General features: G+C 38.8%; 1 protein-coding gene across 10 annotated transcripts in view; it reads left to right on the top strand.

Annotated features, from left to right (window-relative positions):
* The window catches only part of LOC118261721 (protein furry), an 87,684-nt gene that overhangs the window by 4,880 nt on the left and 57,213 nt on the right, over positions 1 to 25,591 (top strand). For 7 of the 10 annotated variants that reach the window (XR_007707125.1, XM_035575884.2, XM_035592117.2 and 4 more), the window contains exons 9-24: positions 58 to 279; positions 369 to 603; positions 687 to 1,308; positions 1,441 to 1,624; positions 1,715 to 2,120; positions 3,007 to 3,080; positions 3,310 to 3,431; positions 3,715 to 3,802; positions 3,944 to 4,035; positions 5,209 to 5,340; positions 8,172 to 8,339; positions 8,426 to 8,575; positions 8,710 to 8,873; positions 9,038 to 9,195; positions 9,790 to 9,900; positions 10,010 to 10,164. Coding sequence is in view for 9 of the 10 variants with exons in the window: in XM_035575884.2 (XP_035431777.2) it covers positions 58 to 279; positions 369 to 603; positions 687 to 1,308; positions 1,441 to 1,624; positions 1,715 to 2,120; positions 3,007 to 3,080; positions 3,310 to 3,431; positions 3,715 to 3,802; positions 3,944 to 4,035; positions 5,209 to 5,340; positions 8,172 to 8,339; positions 8,426 to 8,575; positions 8,710 to 8,873; positions 9,038 to 9,195; positions 9,790 to 9,900; positions 10,010 to 10,164 (3,083 nt within the window). In the remaining variant the exon portion in view is untranslated. The remainder of the gene's footprint in view (positions 1 to 57; positions 280 to 368; positions 604 to 686; positions 1,309 to 1,440; positions 1,625 to 1,714; positions 2,121 to 3,006; positions 3,081 to 3,309; positions 3,432 to 3,714; positions 3,803 to 3,943; positions 4,036 to 5,208; positions 5,341 to 8,171; positions 8,340 to 8,425; positions 8,576 to 8,709; positions 8,874 to 9,037; positions 9,196 to 9,789; positions 9,901 to 10,009; positions 10,165 to 25,591) is intronic. The other 3 variants (XM_035576664.2, XM_035575060.2, XM_035599746.2) reach the window with 2 other exon arrangements.

The following is a 25,591-nucleotide window of genomic DNA, read 5'->3' as shown; positions in this document are numbered from 1 at the left end:
GACAGTTATTTTGACGTAATGATTCAGAAGTATAATTAGCGCCTGTTTTTGTCACAGGAGTTAAAAAGCCGTGAGCCATCTCCACATACAACGCAAAGCATCATCTCGTTGCTGATGGGTATGAAGTTCTTTCGCGTCAAGATGGTGCCCATCGAGGAGTTCGAGGCTTCCTTCCAGTTCCTGCAGGAGTGCGCGCACTACTTCCTCGAGGTCAAGGATAAAGATATCCGACATGCATTGGCTGGACTCTTTGTGGAGATCCTCGTGCCCGTGGCCGCTGTAAGTAACACATTTCTTGTTTTTTTTTTGGTGATTTGAGTTTATTCTTTCATTATGTATGTGCTCTGACTACCTTTCTTTCTAAACAGACCGTTAAGAACGAAGTGAACGTCCCGTGTTTGAAGAACTTTGTGGAGATGCTGTACAGCCACACTCTGGACGCCAGCACCAAGTCCAAGCACCGGCTGGCTCTGTTCCCGCTCGTCACCTGCCTCCTGTGTGTGTCGCAGAAGCAGTTCTTCCTTGCTAACTGGCATTGTTTCCTTGCCATGTGTCTGTCACACCTGAAGAACAGAGACCCCAAGATGTGCAGGGTAGCCTTAGGTAAGCCACAACTGACATTCTACTGTATTTGATTTATTAATTGATAGATATTAACACGACATTCATTTTATTATTGTTCACAGAGTCTTTGTATAGACTGCTGTGGGTGTACATGATACGCATCAAGTGCGAGAGTAACTCGGCCACGCAGTCGAGGCTGCAGAGTATTGTCAACTCACTGTTCCCCAAGGGTTCCAAGGGAGTGGTGCCTCGCGACATGCCGCTCAACATATTTGTCAAGATTATACAGTTCATTGCACAAGAGCGCCTCGATTTCGCCATGCGAGAAATTGTCTTTGATCTGCTCATGGTCGGAAGGCCGATCAAAATTATTCTGACGCCTGAGAGAATGTCAATTGGCCTCAGAGCGTTCTTAGTGGTAGCGGACAGCTTGCAGCAGAAAGAAGGGGAGCCTCCGATGCCGAGGACGTCGGGGACACTGCCCTCGGGGAACACACTGCGTGTAAAGAAAACTTTCTTGAATAAGATGCTGACTGACGAGACTGCACGGTCTATCGGCATGAGTCCGTATTTCCCGTACGTGCGGCGGGTACTGGTCGAGATCTTGCGAGCACTGGACGCGCACTACGGCAGACCTCTCATGCTCACTAATACACAAAACGTGACTAAAGAACAGGAGATTAACACGGGAGAGAGGAAGCCGCGGATTGATCTCTTCCGGACTTGCGTTGCAGCCATACCAAGGTAACTTTAACCACTAATTCTATTATTACCGCTAGTAAACTAAACAAAAAGAAAATTAGGAACTTTTTTCTATAATCTATCTATCTATCTAGTCTTCATCATATATTAATATATAGATATTTGACTTTGCAGACTGATTCCCGAAGGTATGAGCTCAAGCGAACTGGTGGACCTGTTGAGCCGACTGACCGTGCACATGGATGAAGAGTTACGGGGACTCTCCTTCCAGAGTCTACAGACCCTCATTGTAGACTTCCCAGAGTGGCGCCAGGATGTACTCGCTGGTTTCACTCAGTTCCTAGCCAAAGAAGTTCAGGTGATTTACTGATAGCCATACTTTTGATCAAGTCAAGAACATACACGTCGCATTATGTGGAGTTTGATACGACCTTGTAAAATTATTTAGGACACGTCCCCGCAACTGGTGGAGAACGGGCTCCGTATGCTGCTGCAGCTGCTGACGAGCTGGAAGAACGGCGAGCCGACCGCCAGCAGCGTGCCGACCAAGCAGGAGCCGCTCGCGTCCGTCATCCGCGGCGCGGAGGCGCTGGGGCTGGTGATGCTGTGCCAGTGTAAGGCGTACCCTCGCCGCCTCGCCGTCCACGTGCTCAGGGAGGCCAAGTACTTGCTGGAGAAGCTGCAACTGACCCGCGACGAGCCGGCTCTGATCGACGCGGCAGACGCGCACACCGCGCTTCTCGCCGAGAAATGTCTGCCGCTCCTCCCTCAGGCGGAGAAGACGGCCATAGCTCTGGCTGGCCAGGTCGACCTCATCTGGCTTGCTGAGAGGACCCACGCAGTTTGGACATCTGGTGAGTACGATTAGAACTCTTATAATTGTCCCACAGATGCATCGTCTCCGTCTTCCTTCGTCGTCTCTTCTTCATTGTGTTGTCGAATATATTCCGTATTACTTTTTGTTTCAAAGAAGACTTATTTATCTTCAAACAAATTGATTAAAAATAATGATAGCAGTTCGTTAAAACTTATCTTTTCATTAGTTTCATCCGAATAGTTATTTTAGGGTCAACTCGCACGCCTGAGACGTGATGCAACGTTATTTTCAACTCGTTGGCCCGGCAATCTTTGTATTGCCTCTAACATATTTTTTGTCACCTTTAAACCTTCCCTGTACGGTCTCAAATAATTCAAGACCGAAATCTGCCAAATCGGTCCAGCAGTTCTCGAGTTTTAGCAAGACTTTTCGAACGAACAGCAAGCCTTTTATATATTTTTTTAGTATACAAACCTCCTGACAGTAAGGAATACATTTAATAAAAATGATCCAATTTGGTGTAGTTGTTGGAAGTTATGCGCGCACATACATTTTGGTGATTCATTTTTATTTATATAGATTAAGATACGATAAGATTCACATTCCATGCGATACGTTTAACAGCAGGGGGAAGAACGTTTCCCTGGTCTCGCATGAAATATATATTTTATCATGTACACAACATCCACGTAAAAAATGTAAAAAATCGTTTTTTTTATTTTCCTTGATTACTGTGTGACTCATACACTTTCATTAACAATATCATTTATAAACATCTACTAAATATTTTAACTCAATATGACTTAGGAATCGATTGTGAAAAGCAACCGATCTTATTTATCTCACACTATATGGCAGTTGTCAGAGATAGTGACGACAACAATTAAAAGACGGACATTGACATCGTTACGTTCGGTTTCCAGGCATTCAACATGATGAGACATCCAGCAAGAACAGCTGGAGCGGCAGCGCGGCCAATGGCGCCGACCCTTGGGAGGTAATTCACCGATTGAAGGAAGATAATAATATAATTTTTATATATGTATTGTATACACTGTGTAATAAACCGCCACACTCAGAGTCATTTAATGGTTACTCAACCCAGTCTTTAGCAATGGCTTTCGGAACAAAATCGTTACTAAGGAATAGTTTAAGTAATCATTAAATGTCTCTGAAAACCTTCTTGAAGAAGTAGCATGCGGTGTAACGATGTGTTGTATTGCAAGGTGGTGCTGTTCGGTCTGCTGACGCGCAGCCGCGTGCCGGCGCGCTGCCCGTCCACCATCCTGCAGGCGTGGCCCATACTACACGCCAGGATCCACGCGCTCTTCACCATCATTGAACCCGCGTAAGTATATTATCGGCTGCCTGTAATTGTCCCACTGATGGCAAAAGCCTCTTCTCACACCGAAAAAGAATTAGCACTAATCACTATGCTTGTTGAAAGCGATTTGCGATTCCAAACTTATATGTAATTTGGAATTATAAATCCAGATTTCCTACGTTTTCCTTCACCATGTGTCTAAATGAAGTTAAAAACTTCAAAAAGTTAGCTGCCATTCGCAAATATAGGTTCATAGATGCTAATTTCCACAGCTACAGATTAATGAACAATGTATGTGACATTTCAGGCCAGTGAATGATAACAGAGCCTCTCTGTTATCTCGAGGACCCGCGCTGCCCAGGAAGCCTGAGAAAGAGCGAGACGGCTACATGCAAGTAAGGGACATAGTTTGGTCATGTGGAGAAGATTAATGAACATTGGAATTATAGAAATAGTCATATAATATACGCTTACCTATTACATTCAGCATAATTTAGAGAAATAAGGCTGAAGCTAATCGTGTATGTCTGTTACAGGTGTGGAAGTACTACATGACGATGGCGTACCTGGTGGTGCCGGCGGTACCGAGCCCCGTCATCCGCTGCGCCAGCCCCGACCTCAGCCTCAGGTACACTCCCTGCCACGTAGCCACTCACGGCCCTCTCGTCACTAGCATGGAGTAACATGCCGCAATGTCCTTATTACTTAGCAAATTGGCTTCATATCTTCAAATTATTACGATTTATTTATATATGTGCAGATATTTAGTTTTGAATTATCTACATTTTATATATATCGATGTTGTTAGTTTCGTAGCTGACATCGCTGATGTTGTGTCGACTGTTTGTGACTATTGCGCAGGCCGATTCAAACCCTTTTTGTGATTGCAAAACACTGATAGCTTTAAAGAGTAAATACAGAAGTTTTGGTTATATTATAATGTACTTTCTATGCTGTGTCATTAGACGTTATTCTCAGTGATAAATTAAGAGATTTACTAATTCAAACATGAACGGAATATTGAAAAATAAACGTAAATCTATGAAAGCGCAGTAAACATGCAATGAATACATTTATCATCGTAAGGCTCTAAATCGGCCTGTAGCTGGTGCATGTAGCGCAGTTACTTCCTGAATAGGCATCGGTAAGCAAAACGTATTAGGTATACCATTATCATGCAATTACTCGTCTGCTGATCATTTAATGTTGAACAATGAAAGTAGAGTATCGTATGTTTGAAGTATCGTGATACATAACTATATCAACTGTTGTGTTAGTATGAGTCGGCGATGTCAGCCACAGTGCGCGGCCGACACGCCATTTACTAAGCTTAGTGACGAGCCGCAGCGACAACGGGACTCGACTGGCCTGATGTCCTGTTTACATGCAGCGGTCGGTTGCGCACTATACTATTTTCCGAACTACTGAACTTTCTTATAATTTCATTTAACGGAACATTAAAGTTGTTCCTACTTTATTTAGTATGGCGGTGAGGGCACCTGGTTGTTGTGATAGCGAGATTTATTGTACGCAATTATAGCTTGAGAACAGCATATACTATGAACCCACACTACACCATTTTTTACACGATTTACCCCTTTCTACCACTTAACAACATTTTTTATATAGCAAATGCACACATAATATAACTATCTATTTGATAATAATTAAGTGGGTTATCGGTTAATATTTAAGTTGCAATCGGAATAATATGTCCGAGTGTGTAGTACAGCTGTAGTGGGTGGGGATGAGGAACACGTGCGCGTGGTGGCCAGGGAACTATCGGCGTGTGTCTGTCCAGTAGCACTGAGGCGGAGGGCTGGGCCGGCCTGGCCGCGCTGAGCTCGTCCAGCGAGAGCCTCAACGCGCCCGGCGGCTTCTTCACGCTGCCCTTGAGCTATGCGCGAGCGCACAGACAACACAAACGAACGAGGTGGTCATTGACGCTCGCTATGTGCACGTCGCATTCGATCCCATCATTACTTGGTCGTGTCGGTTCCACCTTACAGCTCCTAGTCCTTGACGAGTCTCTATTGAATAATATAAACAATCAATTGATGCCATCATATTGTCTATTGCTTGTATAATCAGAGTGGAATCGACACGCGCCTCACATTTTCTCATGGTGGGTAACCCAGCGCAGTGCAGAGGACTGCCGTCGTCATCGCTAATCAATCACGCCTCGGTCAGAGCACAGCTAGCGCATCATACGACGTGGCGCCTCACCACGGCTGTGTGTTAATAACTTGTTGGGCACGTGCGCGATGTACACACGACACACTCACCACCATACATGCGTATATAACATCTAGCCTTATTTTATGTTTCATATGACTACTTGTGAATACACGTTACTACAGAGTCAATGGAGCAATTAGATTAGATGCAGATGCAGCTTACGAGCTCCACGACATATATATGTTATCATAGTTCGTAGATATATGGACACTTGCAATAAACGAACGACTTGCCATGCATACAGCTTCCTTAATGTTAGGTAACGCATGGCATCAAGTGCTATTGTGAGTAGACATGTTCAATAGATATTTTGAAATACTACTACATTTAATTTTATTGTCTAATTTCCATTCCAAATGTTCGATTACATATTAGAAAAAAAAAAAACATTTTCATTTCATTATACATTATATTTATACTTATTTCATGTGTCTCTTGGTGCCGAGAGACAAGTTCATATTCAGTACATGCTAGATATTGTAGTACACGTATAATTTAGTGGGGGTTTCATTGCTAGCATAAAGATTGTGAAAAAAATATGTTAATGAACTCCACAGAACAAATAAAACTGTGGAAGTAAGATCTAGGATCGCAAACTGATTGCACTTGTCTTGTATAAGCCTAAGTTATGCTATTGTAGAGTGCAGAATAGTATAAGTAGGTTTTGAGAAACAGTAAAAAGTTATTATATGTATATGTTGATTTTAAAAATATTATTATTTTGGATTCATAGATAGCCTGAGGTAGGTTTAAGCGGCAATTGTACTTTCAATACTGTAATATACACCACGTAATCGATATGTTATTTTATTATTTATATGTACTACATTTTTCTTTATTTATAGTTATTATTTTTATTTTTTTGGCTCGGCAGTGCACTCTTCTTATCAGCGTGTCCGGAGACACTGTGGGGGTAATACAATGTAGCTACCTGAGGGCCTATTACAAGTTTGTTTTACGTTTAACCAGATTAGCCCTCTGATTGGTTGTTTTAATGAAGCAGGCCAATCAGAGCGACGAACGTTATAAACGTGTCGATCACGTTGAACGTAAAACAAACTCGTACTAAGTCCTCTGGCTACGACTGTTCTCATTCTGTGTACTCGTAACTGTATCTGTCATTGCTAGGACCGCGATCGATAGTAGATCTCATTTGTGATCGAACTTTAACAGTTATACTGAGAAGATTTTCCCTTCCTCTCTAATGAGAAATAAATTCTTAAGATAATAATCTAAGAGGTCAACTGTGACATTTGTCAATCTACGTACCGCTCCATTCAAATTTTTTGATGCTGGTATTATGAAATATTTAAAGATAAAATATCAAAATCGATTTTTTATTAATTTAACATAGGTATATGATCGATCTTTGATATTTTAATTTAAAAGTTAATGGTTTGGATCTTTGAAAAACCTTTTTGTCTTGATGTCATTAATTCATCAACCCTCTACGCAGTCTTGCTCTATTTCAGATATTAATGTTTTTAAGACGGCGATTATTAACTCTAATTATTTTAACTACATATAACTTAGGAATCGGTCTTATACAGCAACCGAGCCTATATATCTCACTGCATGACAGCTGTGAGAGTTTGCCTCTTAGATTGTGACGACTATAACTATGGTATATCAATTTATTTGACTACGTAATTGTGACAGATTTTAGTTAAGATAGATTCTATATACAGCACCAATCGATGTTAGTCACTAATGTAATACTGGTACTCGGAACATTACTTCCCACCGGTGGACATTATTCCATATTATGTAGATAGTCACACTGTCAGCTCTCTACTCATTAGAACCTGTTAGAACAGCGCACAGTGCGCTATAGGCCATATAGTTTGGTGTTCTAGTACCTCCGGCATGACTAGTTGTAGTTCAAAGTTACTATAATATCACAATGTAAACCCCTCATTTCCGAATAGTGGATCTTTTCGAATAGAGTTTCAGTTTAAGTATATTCTTCGTTTATACATCAAGATTCTCATTGTCATCATGATAAAATGTGGTCACTTTACGTATGTGTGCAGTTCAAGGTCTGTCATTGGGTAAAAGTAACAAATTCATAAATCATAGGTGTCTTAACATTTGTCTGTAAGCCGCGCTTGCAGGCAGGTGGGGTGGCTCGCGGGGCTCATGTTGTTCGTGTTAACAAGGTTGTGTTAGTCATGTACAGACGCGTGTGTATCATTATTTTGTTGTCATTGGCAGCGCTTGGTTGGTGACGTCCTTATATTTTATGTTAATAAAGCTTTCAATATTTGACCCAAGATTATCGATATCTGCTTTTATTAGATTTAGAAGTAGTTTGTTAAGCTTAACAGACCTTTGTAAGATAATGGAAGGCTCTTATATTGTAATAAATTAGTATGATGTATTAAATATTTTTGCAATGTAATAGTTTATTTTGTACATTTACAAAATGTAACGTAATTATGAAATTATTACTTTGTAACGAATACCTAATTCATTTAACTTGTAATACATGTAAAAGATGTCATGTTCGGTATGTGTACTGTGTAGCTCGTCACCGGACTCACTGAGCGAACGCAGCGGTGGGGAGGGACGCGGTGCGCAAGCGGCTCCGAGCTCGCTGCACAAGCTGGCAGTGCCGCTGGCGCGCTGCGAGGTGCCCGAGGTGCGGGACGCCGCCGTGGCCGCCTGCGGCAACATAAACCCGGATGCACTCAAGTAAATACACTACTCTTCATACTCTTCACGATTAACTTCACTTCGCGTTACGTGCTAGGTGTTTACCTGCGTGACTCCATTTCCAGAGATCTGATGGAAGAGCTGCTCCCCCTCCTCCGGGAAGCTGTGGATCGTAAACAAGAGAACATGCGCCGGCGCCGACGTCGCGATGCACTCCGTTTGCATTTGAACAAAATGTTGCTGCTAATTGCTCAGAAGAAAACTTTCGCAAACAGGTAACGTAATAATAGAGAGAGCCAATAACGCAAGTATAACTGTTAGAAAAAGGGATGTTATGTTGGATTCCCGGGTCGGACAAAGCAATGTGTGATGTAATGTTCGATATGTAACGGGATTTGTTTTTGTGTAGTGCTTTTGCCCTGGAAGCCGGCAGCTTGCACCCGACTCTGACGGAGTACCTGGATGGCGTGCGGCAGTGCCTTGAGGTGGAGGCCGAGAAGGACGCGCCCGCCGCCCGCGAGCAACGCATTACATTCGCAGACTTCGTCACTGAACTCATCAAGAGCTTCCCACGTTAGTTATTCTAGTTTTAACATATTTTTATTACTCTATATGTATACCCTACACCTATTTAACATGAAATTTCTCTGTAATTCATGCTTTATACTGCCAACTGCTACTTCCTTGCAAGTATGCCAATAGCGGTTCTATATTCGATGATCGGTGGGTGTCCACAGTAGAGATGTACGGGTCGCTGATAAAGAAGGAGCTGCTGCGCAACCTGTTCGCTTTGTTCGCGGGCTGGTGCGGCCCTCTCGCCCGCCACCTTGGCTCGCTCGTGCCCCAGCCGCAGCAGCTCGAGAACGACGACCGGCTCAACCTCTCCGCGCTAAAGGTACATTTATGCTCATTTTATCTAATTGCATCCTTAATTTTATAAAATTAGATTGTTTAATGGCTGATACTAATTTTAATATTTGCTTCTATTATAAATAACGAATTGCAAGTTCCAAAATTGAATAAATACGAACAATATTAGAGACGCCTCAAAATAAGAGGTCAACTCTGATAAACAAGTTTTTTATGAACGTCCTGGAATGTCAACGTAAAAAAAAAAAAATATAAATGATGTATTTATGATTCATTGAGAGGTCATTTTAATATTTTCTATACTATACATGTAATATTAAATATATAAACATAAACATAAAAGTTTTGGTTGATATTGTGGGTAATGGATCTTTGAAAGATTTTTTGTCATTGATTCGTCAATGCTCTCCGCAGACTCGAGCTATTTCAGAAGTTCTTGAAAAATAATTATATTTTTTGATCAATTGGTAATAAACTAATTATTTTATCTCGATATGACTATTAATTGATCATTGACAGCAACCTATGTTATTTACCTCTTAGTATATGGTAGCTGTCAGAGTTGACCTCTTTATTTTGTGACGACCATAGAATTACATATTATGACTGTCATTTGCAGGCTATGAGCGCCGTCGTATGCTGTGGTCGTTGCTTCGACCCCTCGGCGCTGGCTGAGGACGGTTCACTATACCCGTGGCTCAGGGAGATGCTATCCTCGCCTAACGATAAGGTAAAAGTTTATTTATTACTTTTTTATTATCATCATCAGCTGAAACATGCTGGTCTACCTTACGTTTGATGTTAACAGGTAAAATTAACGTTCATGTTTTTGCTTTCAGATATACGAGCTGGCTCGCGAGACTATTGTTCTGCTCCTTGACTGCAACCCCGACATCGGTCCAGTGCTGGACTGGACCGTGGACGCTTGCTTCACCGGCTCCACACGCGTCGCCGACGGGTGCTTTATGGCACTCGCTACTCTATTCAGTGCACGGTAAGTCTAATTTTTCAGGAACTGAATGTTGGTATTTGATGTGCTTTTAGTAACTTTCAGTGTTAGGCTGATAATTGTATAGCAGACAAACCAGAAGTATCGCTGAAATTGAATGTTCGCCTTGACCGCACGATATTGTGTATATGTTGTTACTATAGTATCTATAGTAGGTATTATAGTGTTATGGATTGTTTTAGACAGCATGGCCAGTAGAGGAATGTTCGTTCCTTCTCCGTGTGTGAAAAAATCTATATTGATTTGTAGTGAACTGTTGCGGTCATATATATTTCGCTGTGTTGCGACCCCGGGGTCGTGTCCAAAATATTTCGGACCGGTTGGGACGTGGAGTATCGGAGACTTGTGGAGAAAATAACACAAAACTTGCAACTTTATACTACACACAACTATAGTGTATTACTGATAGCACGGGTCTGCGAACGGCAAGCAAAGGAAGCTCGCGGCTGAACCAGAACCAGACCCGACAAACGAGTGTCACGTTCTGTACGCGCCTTAAGAAGCTATTAAACCACCACAGATCGGCCCAATATGGCTGATGGTCGTTCCGGAGCTGCGGCTGCAACTTAATGAGTTAATGGGGCCCCGGGTTGAAGCAGGAATAAGACAGGAACACTCCCTTGTACCTCAGCCAAGCCGGGAGAAATCATTGGATGGTTTTCTTTTCCTCAAAAAAGAAAAAAAGATTAATAATTTATATTTAAAGATATAGTACTTATGCAAGCTCAATATTTTTTACCTGATTACTTTATGGGTGTATATTGCATTTCTCGTTTCGGTTAAACTACGTGAAATTCTTAAGACTTGACTAACAATAACGACGGCACCGATAGCTCGTCGTCTTATAAAATTAAATGTTTATCGTCGTATTTATTATAATTGGAAGTTCTAATAATAATATATGTACTTCTTCGTATATGCTTCGCACATTCCTCGAGTACAACTCTTGCGGCATACCATTTATATTTACCACCTATATCTATACTATGACTCTGCTTTTCAGTATTTTACCTATTACCTATATTTATATTTACCCCTTTTATATTTCTACCAGCCTCTGATTATTTGATTTTGACCAAGCAATGTATTGTAGTGCGCATGTTGCTGCTTCTTCTTATTTTACTCTTTCAATATTGATGTTTTATTTAATACAGGCTGATTTGTTATCACAGCATAATCTTGTAAGAGGTGTTTGTTGTCATACAAGCCTTTAAATAACGTTTTAATGAAGGCACAGGTAGATACAACTATCTATTACAATATTTGTTTATTAAAGTGTTTGTTAAACAAGATCAAATTTCACTTCACTACCTCCAAAAATTATAAGAAAGAAACGTAGTCTTTGTGAGTTCATTTTTTCATGATCTTACAAAAATAATTATTATTATTAACGGCTTACCCACAATGCGAGTATAACGTTAAATCTAATAATTGATTATGTGTCGTGAATATTATAATATAATTTTCACATTTCAATTCTCCCTTGATTAATTAAATTTCAAATCTTCCGCCTATTTATGTTGTAAATGAAAATGCTTTGATAACAAAATCACCTTACATCTGCTCAATACATTATATGTGTAGTGGAGAGCTCGACTTTAAATATATATTTAGCAGCGTTAATGGCCGTAGCACTGTATAATAGGCGTAACTATAGTTGGGGTCGCATTTGTAGAAAATGAAGACACATTTTGCTATAGCAAGTTTAAACCATCGACAACACAACTAGAATAGACGCCTTAATAGAAAAAAACAAAATCTGCTAATTAATACATTCACGAGAAAGAAGTGAAGAAGCAGTAACGGTTCTTGGTCAAATCATTTTAATGCTGTCAAGTTATTTGTTCAGTACAAATCACAATACGAATTCACGTTTTTGTACAAACATTTTTTATACGACAAAGTTGAAAATTTATTGGCGTGGCAGTTCGATAAATCTGCCAATTATGTGGTTGCAGTATTGGCCATGTGTGGCTAGTGGTCTGTCACACATTGCCATACCAAAAAATATTCGGATAAGTGACTCAGGTAAATCGTGCTGGGGTCTGTACAGTAAGTACTTTTTATTAAATTAAATGCGTTAATATTGTCACGCTTCATTTTAGCAGTTCATGACCGATTAAATAATAGTTTTTGCAATTACTATTTTTCTTATGCGTAGATTTCACCAATAAGTAACGGTAAAGTAAATGACACGGCAATACTGTTTTCGTGTTTAGAGACGTTTATTTAGTTTTAGATGCATTTTTAAAACAATATGTAGTCTATTATGGGTACATTACACGTAAATGTGTTCTCGTACTTAAAATGTCGATTACCAACATCAAAATTCAAATATCTGAAATTAGCTGTAGAAAGATATTAACATGAAACTGCTTTATCTCTAAATCTTAACCAGCTGCGCTGCGCTGCTATTGCAACTAATACATTTTAGTAGTACGTAATTAATTTTGAAATTAGCGTTACGAATTAGGTACTAATTTTACAGAATCTAACCTTTATTACTAACAGCTTTCTAGCTTTCCATTGGTGCTATTTCATGAAAATATTTCATAAATAACTTGTTTTCATTCGCGTTTTTACTGGCAGTAATTAAATAATGTTACACATGAAAAGCCTCTACTTAATAAAATTTGTGTCAAAATCCGTTGCGTACTTTTAAAGATTCAAGTATACATAGAGACTGACACCGTTAGTATACTATGAAGTGATATACTTGCAAAATTATATATTTTTTTAAGTCCCACAATCCTAGTTGACAGTTACGAACAAAATGTCAAACTTAAACCATACATTTCAAATTGTATGAACATGTTGACAATTAATTTTGTTACAACTCCAAACAAGTGACGGAGACGAGCCGTCTAGTTTATGTCGTCGATGGGTTAAACAGTTGAGAGACAGGCTTTGTTTATTTTGCCGTTGACTGCCTTGATGGTCTGGCGCTCTAGTGTTTCTGAAGAATGCCCTGAAGTATGGTAGTGTCTTGCGCACTTATTCACATGTGCTTCTGAAATTATGTGTCACCGTTGGTCTTACGCCTGATCTCTCTCATGTCGAAGTGTCATCACATCGATATTTGACAAAGTCTTTTAGCAAGATATGTTTTGCGATATTCGCTGGACCGTGGTCGAATCGACTGAAATTGAGCGAGAGCATGCGGAAGGCAGTCGTATTGAATAGTCATTAAATATGGATCTGAATAATAACAGAAAGCATTTATTCGATTATTAGGAACCGGAAGGAAGGGACTTATTACAGTACTGTATTGAGTAACCGGTATCCAAATCGAGATGCTATTGAGACTGAGACTGATGAGTACGTACCTGTATACAAGCGACGCCGGCCTTCGGATGATGATGTGATACAGCAAATGAATCAAAGGCCGTCCTTTAAAAAATATCTAACGGACGGATTTTTACATTATCTGGAGTATATACGCAAAAAACCTGGCGATTCATAATTTGCCTTTACATTTCACATGTATATTTTTATGTCATTATAGTCGGCACAAAATAAGAGTCAACGCTGACATTTGTCAGTCTACATACCGCTATAAACTGTTTTAAACTTCCTGAAACGTCCATGTAAATTATAATATTAATTCATACTACCCTCATACAGTTTCATAAAGAAGTAATTTCTATGCATAAAATTTTTCTTTCTATTAAAGAAATGCATTTAAATAGGCAGCGATTATTATTTAAATTTTTCATATTAATTACTTAGTGGCGTTCACTGTCAGTTATCCTTTTTAAGATCAATTATAATTTATATATTTTAGTCGATTTTATATTTTCTGATTGACTACACGGTGACTGCAAACTATAATTATTTTAACTTGCTGTTTATGACGGATTCACAAGTCATTTACCTATATTGCAGCTGTCAGAGTTGACCTCTTATTTTGTGACTACTATAGTAATCTCTATTTTAGGTTTGTTTTTTTCAATACTTTAAACCTGGCTACATTCAAAAATTTTAGGCATAGTGTTGTGCTTTTCTAAAAAGCCCATAGTATGTAGATATGAAACCAAATATAAATTTATGAATTATACTCGTATACTTGTGTAATTGTATATTAAATTTTAAGAATGAGTGAGGTGATAACCGATTATGAGATTGAACCGATTTGAATAGTTACCAATGTGGCATGGTGATTTAGATTTATTGTTGTCTTGTAGCCTCTATATTCAGAAATAATATTTATAGAAGTCAGCTGCGGATAGACGCGGCTTGTCGCAGTTTGGTGTGGTAGCACAGTCCAACGTCTGCTCTATAATCTCTTATTACTATAATAATAATTATTTTCTCTTAATAGGGAAATTACTTAAAGTCTGGGGAAATAGCCCTATCACGATATGTAGCCCATCAGAATAAATCACGCATCCACCTAGTTTTAGCCGTAGTAAGTAAATGTTGATGCAAGTAAGTAAGATTGTGTAATCGGTAGTAATTTAACTATATATGGCGCCTTCAAATTATCCTCGCTTCAAGTGGCTGTCGCGCGGCACTGGCGACCAATTTGAAGGTGCCCTTAGCTCTTCTTTGATCTACCATCTTGTGTATGTGTAACCAATGTATAACCAATGATAAAATCATTAGAAATATGAATGTCTTTATTTTACTGTTACCTCCCCTCATTTAATGAGACTGACGGAGTATTGTGTTTTTTCTAGGAGATTTTTTAAATACTGGAAGTTGATGTTCGCCAGCTATTTTTTATACCTACAACTATTTTATCGAGTTTGACCACCGATAAAGATAACCCTACTATATTTGTTGTTACGTACAGTCAACCAAGCTATTTATTACAATGCAGGTAAGAAAATAAAAATACGAATACGTACGAATCTACCAAATAACTTGTATGGCTGTACGTCTCTCATAATTCCTAGTCCACTGACCACATGTACCAATATCGTTGATGTGACTTATCAGGGGTTGTATGTGGTTTACCACCATACAGGGCGATGGCCAGTCTTGATAATCCATCTCTAGATGAGCACAGGTAGCTCGCCGCCCGACCTGAACCAGACCCGAGCGTACGGCGCGTCGCGTTCTGCACGCGCCTCAAAGGACCATCAGACTACCACAAATGCAGGGTCCCCCAGCATGGTTGATGCTCGATCCGGAGCTACGGACAACCTAAGGGGGTTACTGGGGCTCCGGCTCAAAGGAGGAGTAGGAACGGGGTGGTTTATAGTCATTAAGAGTCTGACACTCCCTCTCGCCTCGAAACAGGCGGGAGAAGACAAAAAGAAAAACTATCTGTAAATTTACTTATAAGAAGTACCATTTACACCAGTAGGTTTGAATTTAGTGATACATAGTTTATTGGATTTGACAACATGTTCAAACAAGACTAAATCTTTTATGGTACATCTGACCTGACTGATTTCACCGTCTCTCGTGCAAAATCTTATGGTTTGTAATTATTACAAGACATTAAGCTGGCTTTAGTATTTTGTGAATCTCCAACAAAAAAAGAAACTATTTAAAATTCCAGGAACAAAGGTTATAAGTAAGGTAAGTCCCGAGCTAGATAACATAGTAATGAAGATTGCATATAAACTCACCCTCACAAAACGCAATAACGCACGCAGCAATATTAACCCTCTAATGGCATGGCTCCTAAGCGAACGTTATTTCATGGACGAATGAAATTCATATGTACAGAATGCCCACCACGAGGATAGACGATATTTAATGGATCTTCTGTAGCATCACTGTTATGTGGAAAATTGTTCCGATACCGCACCCGAGATGGCGTTAGTGTTCACTCTTTGGAAATACAGTGTAATGGGGACACACCATTAACTCAGAAAACTGGAAGGATAACTGATACGTGATCACGTAATATAAACTCTTTAGGACATAACAAAACATGGAAAAATATGAGATAATTAGGTTATATATTATTATGTCTTTTAAATAAAGTGGTATTTGAATTGATTGTTTATTTAAAAAAAATCGCCAATAACGATTAATTGAGTAATATTGTAAATAATAATAGCCATATTTATGGTCCACTACCCAACATATTACCTACTTACCTACCTGATGCCTACGTACCTACACTTGATTTTATTAATTAAGACGTTAAAATCTTAATCTGTACCTGAGCTTCTGTGTTTTATCTGTTCTATGACATATATTATGACATCACAGTTACTAGACACGAGATGGCGCCAGTTGTCACATCTACATCAGGCGCACTAACTAATGTTTTCGACCATATACACCTTCGAAAACATGCAAATAGAAATAAACGTCATTTCTTATTATTTAATACAGGTAAGAGAAAATTCATGTATAATTTTCTCTTATATCGTAGGTAGGATCTCAAACATACATCAATCTGTGTTCAACAGTTGTTCCGTACGGAAACCGAACCTGTAAGACTTTGTGCAATGGATTTTAAATAAAGTTGATTTTAGTGATACTACTTACTTTTCAATGTGAGCTCGCGCTGCGAATTCCTATTGTATCATAGGTGAATTGTATTGGAAAAACGCATACACGTTACTCCTACATTTTAAGTGTGGGAGAGCTATGCTTCGGCACGAATTGGCCAGCTCGACCGGAGTCTGCAACCTCACAAAAAACCGACGTGACGACGACGAGTGAGTCGACGCTTGAGTTGTGTTTCATTGTGAGTGAGGTTACCGGAGGCCCCGTTACCATTCTTCCCAGTCCTTAAGAACCCCTAAATTCCTAAAGGCCGGCGACGCACTTGTAACCTCCGGTGTTTCGAGTGTCCATGCGCGGCGACGATTGCTTACTATCAGGTGATCCGTCTGCTCGTTTACCGGCTTATACCATAAAAACCCTGAACAAAAATTTGTGGATACATAACATCGCAGAACCTATTCTCCCAGCCACTGTGTTAACAGTGCAGTCCTAACCGCATAACGTCTTTTGTTTTCTTTTTCTAGAAAGTTGCCTCTACCCTATTTGTGTTGGTAACTTGGTATACTCGATTTTATTCATTAAAATATACTTAAACAAAGATATATCTAGGTCAGCAACACAGGTATCTATTTCTGCGAAAATCTGATTAAGATTTTTTATCTGATTTAAAATGCGTCGTTGGTCGAGTGGCCGGAATTGCGACTGCCGAGCAAAGGGTCAATTCCCGGGTCGGGCAAAGGATTGTTGGGCATTTCGAATTTTCGAAAATTTCTTAGTAGCACGGAGTCTGAAATTGTGTCTAGTATATGACAAGCAGTAATATAAGCTCACCCCCGTATTTCATGCGACTTCTACCTAACCCTTCCGGGACAAAAGGCGTGGCGATACGATTTTCGATCCCATGGGATCTAAATCCCAATAATTAATCATAATTCCTGCCGTATCTTGATACGGCAGATGTTTAAACCAACTGTGCAGTTAAACTACATCTCAGCTACTACTCTCGCAATGTAAGATTACAGAACTTCTGTTTTTACCTTCTGCAGTTTTACTGTTCTATGACACTTAACTCCATTATTCGCTAACCCTATCTCGTGGATAGGGTTAGCGAGGTCCCTCACAGGTCTTTTTTTTCTATCAGACAGTAATTTGTCAGCTCAGTGGAAGCGATAAGTCGATCTTTTTTTTTAATATGGTTCATTTTTTGGAAAGCCTACAAATGCACGACACGTCCTAAGCACCTGATAAGTCTGGCAGTTATTAGGATGCTTTTCCACCAGAGATATGCTATATGCTACGTTGTTGTGGATGCGTTTAGCTTCCACCAATCATATTCATCGGTACATATCGCTTAGCTCTGTTGAAAACGGACTCAGTTAAGCTATATCTTTTTATATACAGATGCTATGGATGCAATACATGCTAAGGATGTGTGGTATGGATACTTTCCCTACTATCGATACATCGCATACTCGAGCTGCGTATCTTCCTCGAACAGTTACATAGCTTAGTATTAGTGGAAACGATAACATAGTTTCACAGCTTAGCTAATACATTTTCTTAGCATAGCTACAAAGCACATATCTGGTGGAAAAGATTGGGTGTGCTCCCCGCACACCCTTAGGTAAATCTTTGACTAAATAGATAGATAGATATATATCTACGATATTCAACTACTCACATGATAAACGTGAGCCAACATGTCGTTCTCAGTTGTAGGTTCGCTTTGTTGATGCCTTAGGGCTTTGCACTTACGTGTACTTGGAGAACTAAATGCATATCGCACTACGTTGTGAGTACGGATATGCAATGTCACCTCTATCTTGGCTTTAGAAGCTGGCGGGTGGATCACAAATAGAGCAGTGCGTGCGTGTGTACACTGCATCGCACTTTGTAGTTCCCCTGTATGCCCTGTGATTGGGATTGAGTTAATTGCCGCGGGCGCCCTGCAACAAAGCTTTTAACCTATCTACCTACCCGCATTGGTACTAAGAGATGAAACCCGCCTATAATCCCGTCACACTCTTTTTATTCCATACGAACTTGTCAGCTTTTGTTTTGTCACGTAGGTTTTCATTTGATAAAACTGTTAGCTCGTCTCTTCCAATACCGAATGTCCAGTTAGTTGGATAATACGCATTTATTTTAGGTTTTTGTTGATCTTTATTGATAGTTGCAGCAAGAGTGACGTACACCTAGTAGTACTAGTATCTACCTACGTGATAGTGGTGTTTGTAAATATCCACAACATACGACCACGTTCAGTCTTTGCAAAGTACTGCCTATATCACTTTGACTGATAGATTGAAAAGTGATGTGATAAGATCACTTTGTATTCGTATTATGTTAAATGATTTGGGACCAAAATGTTCAAAGTACTTAAAGAGTCCACAGTGTGGACTCTTTACCGGGAACTAGAAAACGGGTGGTTTTTAGTCAGTAATGTGGGCCCTTTTATGATTTCACGGTTGCAGCCGTGATGCGCAATGTATGCAAAAACACGAGTGCAAACATATTCGTGTGATTTGTAAATTGTATTCCGGGTTTTAAAGAAAATCCTAATGTTTTGGAATTATATACATGGATGTGGATGTGGTCGTGTGACAACCATTGTTAAGGTTTACGATTTGCGAAAATTCTCTGTGATAGACCCTAGAAGTTTTGCTCAAAGTATGACAATGAGTTCACCCCCACGTTACTTACATACAATTATTCACCTAAACATAACTACTCAGTTCCATATTCTTAAATAGAACTGAGTAGGTAGTAAAGTTCTATAAAGTGCGTCGTCTGCTTACAACTTGTACTTGATTACTTTGCAGACGATATAGAACTGTGGCGCCGCCTGTCGGCACGAGTTGAATAATTTGTTTACCTAGAATTACAAGGTATACAGGTTGAATGCCAGCCTGCTGTGCTACATGCTATTACATCGATACCTGCAGAGTGTACCTCATCATCGAATTAAGTTAGTCCTTCGTTATTTACCCGAGAAACCTGCAGCTAGTGAATACACTGAAGTAGGAACCTAATTGCGCCTTTTGAATTCTTTATATTGATAGTCACATTTTATTTCCTCTACATAACTACACTTGGGAGCAAAGAAACGGAGCGAACCGAGTTTATTTTTTCATTTCAAAGTTTAAAGAAAATTATTCATTTTATAACAAAATATTCTCATTGTAAAGGTAATTAAATCGTACGGTATACGTTACCAATGAATAACATACATACATACATATCGTCACGCCTTTAATCCCCGAAGGGGTAGGCAGAGGTGCACATTATGACACGTAATGCCACTGTGTACACCCACTTTTCACAATTTATATTGTAAGTCCCATGTAATAGGTGGTGAGCCTATTGCCATACCAATGAATAAATTACTTGTAAAAGAAAATATTTACCAAGAAAAGAAGAAAAATAACCTCTAGTGGCTCCGTTTCTTTGCTCCCAAGTGTATATTTAAAGACTTGGGTGACTTTACAATGTGGTGTATGATAAATAAAACACAAACATTGACGCATAGGTTTATTTGTTCACACTCCAACCTTGATTGGGTATTTATTGGTTTTTTGTTTGAACAAGAACTGTTTGCCAATAGGCTGAACTACGCCATGAAAAATAATTGCATCCAATATTTGCTTTTCTACGTGTAACTCATCAAAATGTTGGTTGAAGCGACTGTATTGCAGATATGCGAATGTTTTGTGTCGATAATACATAATAAAGATACATAAGTACGAGCTAGCTACGTCATTTTTAAATATAAAACTTACCTAAAATTTACTCATATCGTCGAAAGAGTATTTGTTTCCGTAAGAAAATAAAAAATACGTGTCTAATGTTTTAAAATATATTTTTTTATAACGTCACGTTTTAATCCCTGATGGGGTAGGCAGAGGTGCACATAATTCCAATGTACACCCACATTTCACAATTTATGTTGTAAGTCCCATGTAATAGATGGTGAGCCTATTGCCATATACCGCGCACATTTTCAGACTCCGTGCTACCACTGAGAAATTTTCGAAAAACCGAAAAAAGCCCAGTGATACTTCGCCCGACCCGGAAATCGAACCCGAGAGACCCCTTGCCCGGCAGTCGCACTTGTAACCACTCGGCCAACGAGGCAGTCAGCGTTTTAAAATATCAGACGGACATTAAAATAAAATGTAATCACCCTATCCTTGCTGCATTTGACCGTGAAATCAATAAACAGCAATATCTGTATAAATATAATAGTCCAGTCATTTGGTAGATAAAAAGGGGGTTACCTGGAATGTTTTCCGGGAGTTTTGAAAATTGGTGAATTTATAGATTTGGGTATGCTCTTTTCGAATTTCAACTTTGCCACCTCGTACACCCGCCGCTCGCGCCGCCATATTGAAAAAATGGCGCCTAAAAACGGTTTTTTATTAATATCTCCGTTCCGACGCATTTTACGAAAAAATATTTATCTACAAAATTAAACTAGATAAAATTTCCTACAATTTATGTATTGATAACTTTTTCATAAAATCAATAGTTTTTGGCGTACGAGCGCCGCAAAGTATTATCAGTCCAGTCAAATCAGGATTTCACCTCGGAATTTGAGATACCCAGCTGTAATTTTGTATATACTTGTATATTGACTGCCTGAAACTTGTCTCAAAACCTACATATGGTAGGGTGTAAGCAACTATTAAATTTTAAGGTCCAAAGGTACCAAAACACGTACAACACACTTTTTTGCGTTTTTTTGGAAATATCTCATTTCCTATGGGTTTTTGGTGTTTGCATTTAATACCAATATTGTAAAATACAAAATTCTCTACAACTTTTGTCTAAACTTTTTTTTATACGGTGCACCGTTTCCGAGATAGAGGGGGAGAGCGCGCGGTCACTACACCTCTTCAAAAATTTTTTTTCGTCTAACTTATCCGTGATGGTTGTCTATGGATAGGCCATTAAAAATACGTCATGGTTCCTAAAACCATTTTTCGTCAAAATCAATTGTTTGAAAGATAGACACTTCCAAAGTGGAAAAATGAGGTCTATCGAATGTGTCCTGCCCTCTAACTTTTAAAATAAGTGAGTAAGAAAACTAAAAAAAATATATGCTGTAGATTTTAATGGAAACTTTCAAAGAAAATTGGTTTGAACGAGATATCATAATTAGTTTTTAAGAATTGATACATTTAAAAAAAACACATTGTTTGTACACGTGGTGGTGCAGATGAATAATACTTTGCGGCGCTCGTACGCCAAAAGCTATTGATATTATGAAAAAGTTATCAATACATAAATTGTAGGAAATTTTTTCTACTTTAATTTTGTAGATAAATATTTTTTCGTAAAATGCGTCGGAACAGAGATATTAATAAAAAACCGTTTACAAACAATGTGTGTTGTACAAACAGGTTAGTTTCGGTAGGTTCCTGTTTCTGATGTTATATGTGTTATGTTATATGTTCCACCGTGTCCTCCGGGCGGTCTTCGCAGTGATGACACCCGGGCGTTTCCTCCCGCCCAATCAAAAACAGGATCCTACCGAAATTCCTGTGTCCGGTAAGCACCTGCGTCAGGCGGTAGGTGAGGACACCATGGCGCCTCTCTAGCCACTCCTCAAACAGGGGACTTACCGCTGCAATGACAGCGAGCCCAGCCCTCGGTTGCGACAGGCGTTGAAACACAACACACATTTTTTGTACACGTGGTGGTGCAGATAAATAATACTTTGCGGCGCTCGTACGCCAAAAACTATTGATTTTATGAAAAAGTTATCAATACATAAATTGTAGGAAATTTTTTCTAGTTTAATTTTGTAGATAAATATTTTTTCGTAAAATGCGTCGGAACGGAGATATTAATAAAAAAACCATTTTTAGGCGCCATTTTTTCAATATGGCGGCGCGAGCGGCGGTTGTACGAGGTGGCAAAGTTGAAATTCAAAAGGAACATACCCAAATCTATAAATTCACCAATTTTCAAAACTCCCAGAAAACTTTCCAGGTAAAACTACCAAATGACTGGACTATAAGCTACCCTACTGTATGTAGCACTGAGTACGCAGTGAGGATCGATGGTACATCAAAGCACTGGTTTGTGTAAGCCCTACCAACACAAGCTCTGCACTTTAATTAATAACTCAGTTGTGTCCCGTCCCTCTACACTTATTAGTTATAGTTAGATACTATGCAATTAGTTTCGAATCAATTTATAATATGACATAGTTACATCGATATCGGTAAACAAACTAGGCTCTGTATTACAGCTAAAGTCCAATCATTGATTCCAATTAAACCATAAATAGGTACTTTTGAAATGTCAACAAATAAACTAATAAATAATAGTCTGTCAGTCTGTCCGTCAGTGAAGCAAGGTGCGGAGCGGAAGAATCTGTAATAAAGATTGTAAAAACAATTAACTTATAATAAAAAATAATAATATTTTGTCACAAAAATGCATTTAAGATAACCATAAGGTTTCTGACAATACCTGGCCTAGTCAGGCGACAGTAATATCTAGACACACGGCAGTGTGTCCGCCAAGTTCGAGCAAAAAACCGACACACCGGCCGTGGGTTATATTACACGAACCATTTCGGGCCAAGTTCGACCCACCTATAACTCAAAATCTATTTTAGCTACGCATATGAAATTTCTAGTATCTGTCGAGATCTACTTACTAATCTAAAATACAAAATTTCATTAATGTACCTACCGTAGGTCTTGAGATATTGACGTCAGAAAATCGCTATTTTTACTATACACTCACTGACTGACTGACTCACTCACTCATCAAAAACCTAGACCACTTCCAATGGTCGTATTGACTTGAAATTTGGCATGGAGGTAGGTCTTTGGGTCAAGGTAAAGGAAAAAATCTGAAAATGGTCAAGTGTGAGTCGGTTTTAAAAATAATGAAGGTGTAAATTCATACCCCTAAGGAACTAAAACAAAAAAATATCCATATCTTCCAATGGTCGTACCGACCTAAAATTCGTTACGAAGGTTTGTATTTAGTCAAAGTAAAGTAAAATAAGAAAAAAAGAAAATAAACCTTACAAAAATAAATGAAATCCCACCCAAAACATAAATGTGAAAGGCTGCCAAGTTCGATAATATTGGAATGCTTCGCCTATAAAAGAAGTGAGATCTAAATCCCACCCAAAACATAAATGTGAAAGGCTGCCAAGTTCGATAATATTGGAATGCTTCGCCTATAAAAGAAGTGAGATCTAAATAAGTACCAAGTTCCATACACAGACCTCAGTTAAAAATGATATAACTTGGCAAGTTTTAATAGGAAATTATATACTTGACAAAAAACTTGTACATAGAAAGTTAAACAAACTTGGCAAGTTTTCACACACTTTGTTATAAACCTACTAAACGCAATGAGTCAAGTATATAATTTTCTATTAAAACTTGCCAAGTTACATCATTTTTAACTGAGGTCTGTGTATGGAACTTGGTACTTATTTAGATCTCACTTCTTTTATAGGCGAAGCATTCCAATATTATCGAACTTGGCAGCCTTTCACATTTATGTTTTGGGTGGGATTTAGATCTCACTTCTTTTATAGGCGAAGCATTCCAATATTATCGAACTTGGCAGCCTTTCACATTTATGTTTTGGGTGGGATTTTTTATACTTCTTGTAATTAAGTCTGAAAGCGTTTCAGATTTTAATTGCTTTTCCGCGCGCTTTGATGCTGTGCCCTGTGCCATCTTTTTGCATCGTGTATGCAATGTGCGTTGACTTTGTTTGCCTATTCCCTAGGGCCGGCCAATGGTGAGAGTAAACAAACTCGTACGTAGTTTAAATTCAAATATCTCAAATGAAAATTCATATAGTGCGCTTACAGTACCTACTGATGGATATTAAACCTTTGATAAAAGTACCATATGAAGCTGTACCAGCGGTTAACTTGTCATTTAAATTTGAAATTTAAATCGTATGTCGTATGATATATTATTTCATAACGTCTTTACAAAACAGCCGACGACGGTGGGTGGTCAGCGCGCGGTCCTCTTGAGACGTTGTTGACGCAAACCTCTAGAACCGCTCTAGTCTTATTAAGCGTATGTGAACGCGAAGACTGCTGTCTATTGTCTAGAAATAATGCCGTAATTCATTGTGTTGTTAGTTAGGTAAAACCAAGATTCTTGATACTAAAACCGTGTTATGCCTTTAATTGGCATCGTTCTCATTGTTTAGAATTCATTGTATTCTATTCTTGTAACTGTGCTATGTCACTTTTAATTTAATTTGTATTCGAATACGTGTATTAGACGAAATTTGTCTACTTTTGTTAGGAATGTAGACTAACATACATGTTAGACTTTCCATACTCTCACTCCACAGGTGTAATCACTTTCAGCAACTCGTGGTACTACGGAAATACAGTCGCGCCGTAGCGCTACGTTGCTACGGTGCTACGACGCCGTAGACTCGTAGTCGGTTACTCAAATCCGCGATCTTTGTTAGTTGAGGTAAAATATCTGACGCTTCTGTAATAATATTGCCTGTATTATTAAAAATGGCTTTTACTAATACAGGCAATCAATCAAAACAAAAAAGTATTTTTGTATATGAAATGTTAATATTTTAGTAAAAATCAAATATTGTTCATATTGGCGAATTCACAAATAAAATCCATGTTCATTAGTGTCGATAGCAGTGAGTGATACATGCAGAGATAACATTTATAAAAGCTTCGCTTTGACGTTTGAACAACGATTTTTAAAAAAGTATTTTTAGTTTCAATAATCCGGTGGTGTCGAACCGAGCTTTGACATACAACATTGATTGCTTTCGGCTTTCATAACTATCGTTTTATGCGCACCATGTCAATACCTATTGTACTATTGTCATCCATGATCCCACCATAATAACTATACTGTTTTCGTTATTGTACCTATTTTTTTAAATAAAGTCTGGGTTGTTTCTTTTTCTCTATAGGCATGCTGCCGCACATACATTTAATGATTACTTAAACTATTCCTTAGTA

The sequence above is a fragment of the Spodoptera frugiperda genome, chromosome 25 (assembly GCF_023101765.2).
Source record: "Spodoptera frugiperda isolate SF20-4 chromosome 25, AGI-APGP_CSIRO_Sfru_2.0, whole genome shotgun sequence".
Classification (NCBI taxonomy): Eukaryota; Metazoa; Arthropoda; class Insecta; order Lepidoptera; family Noctuidae; genus Spodoptera; species Spodoptera frugiperda.
The sequence above is the reverse complement of the archived record's forward strand: the minus strand, read 5'-3'. Positions and strand labels throughout refer to the sequence as shown.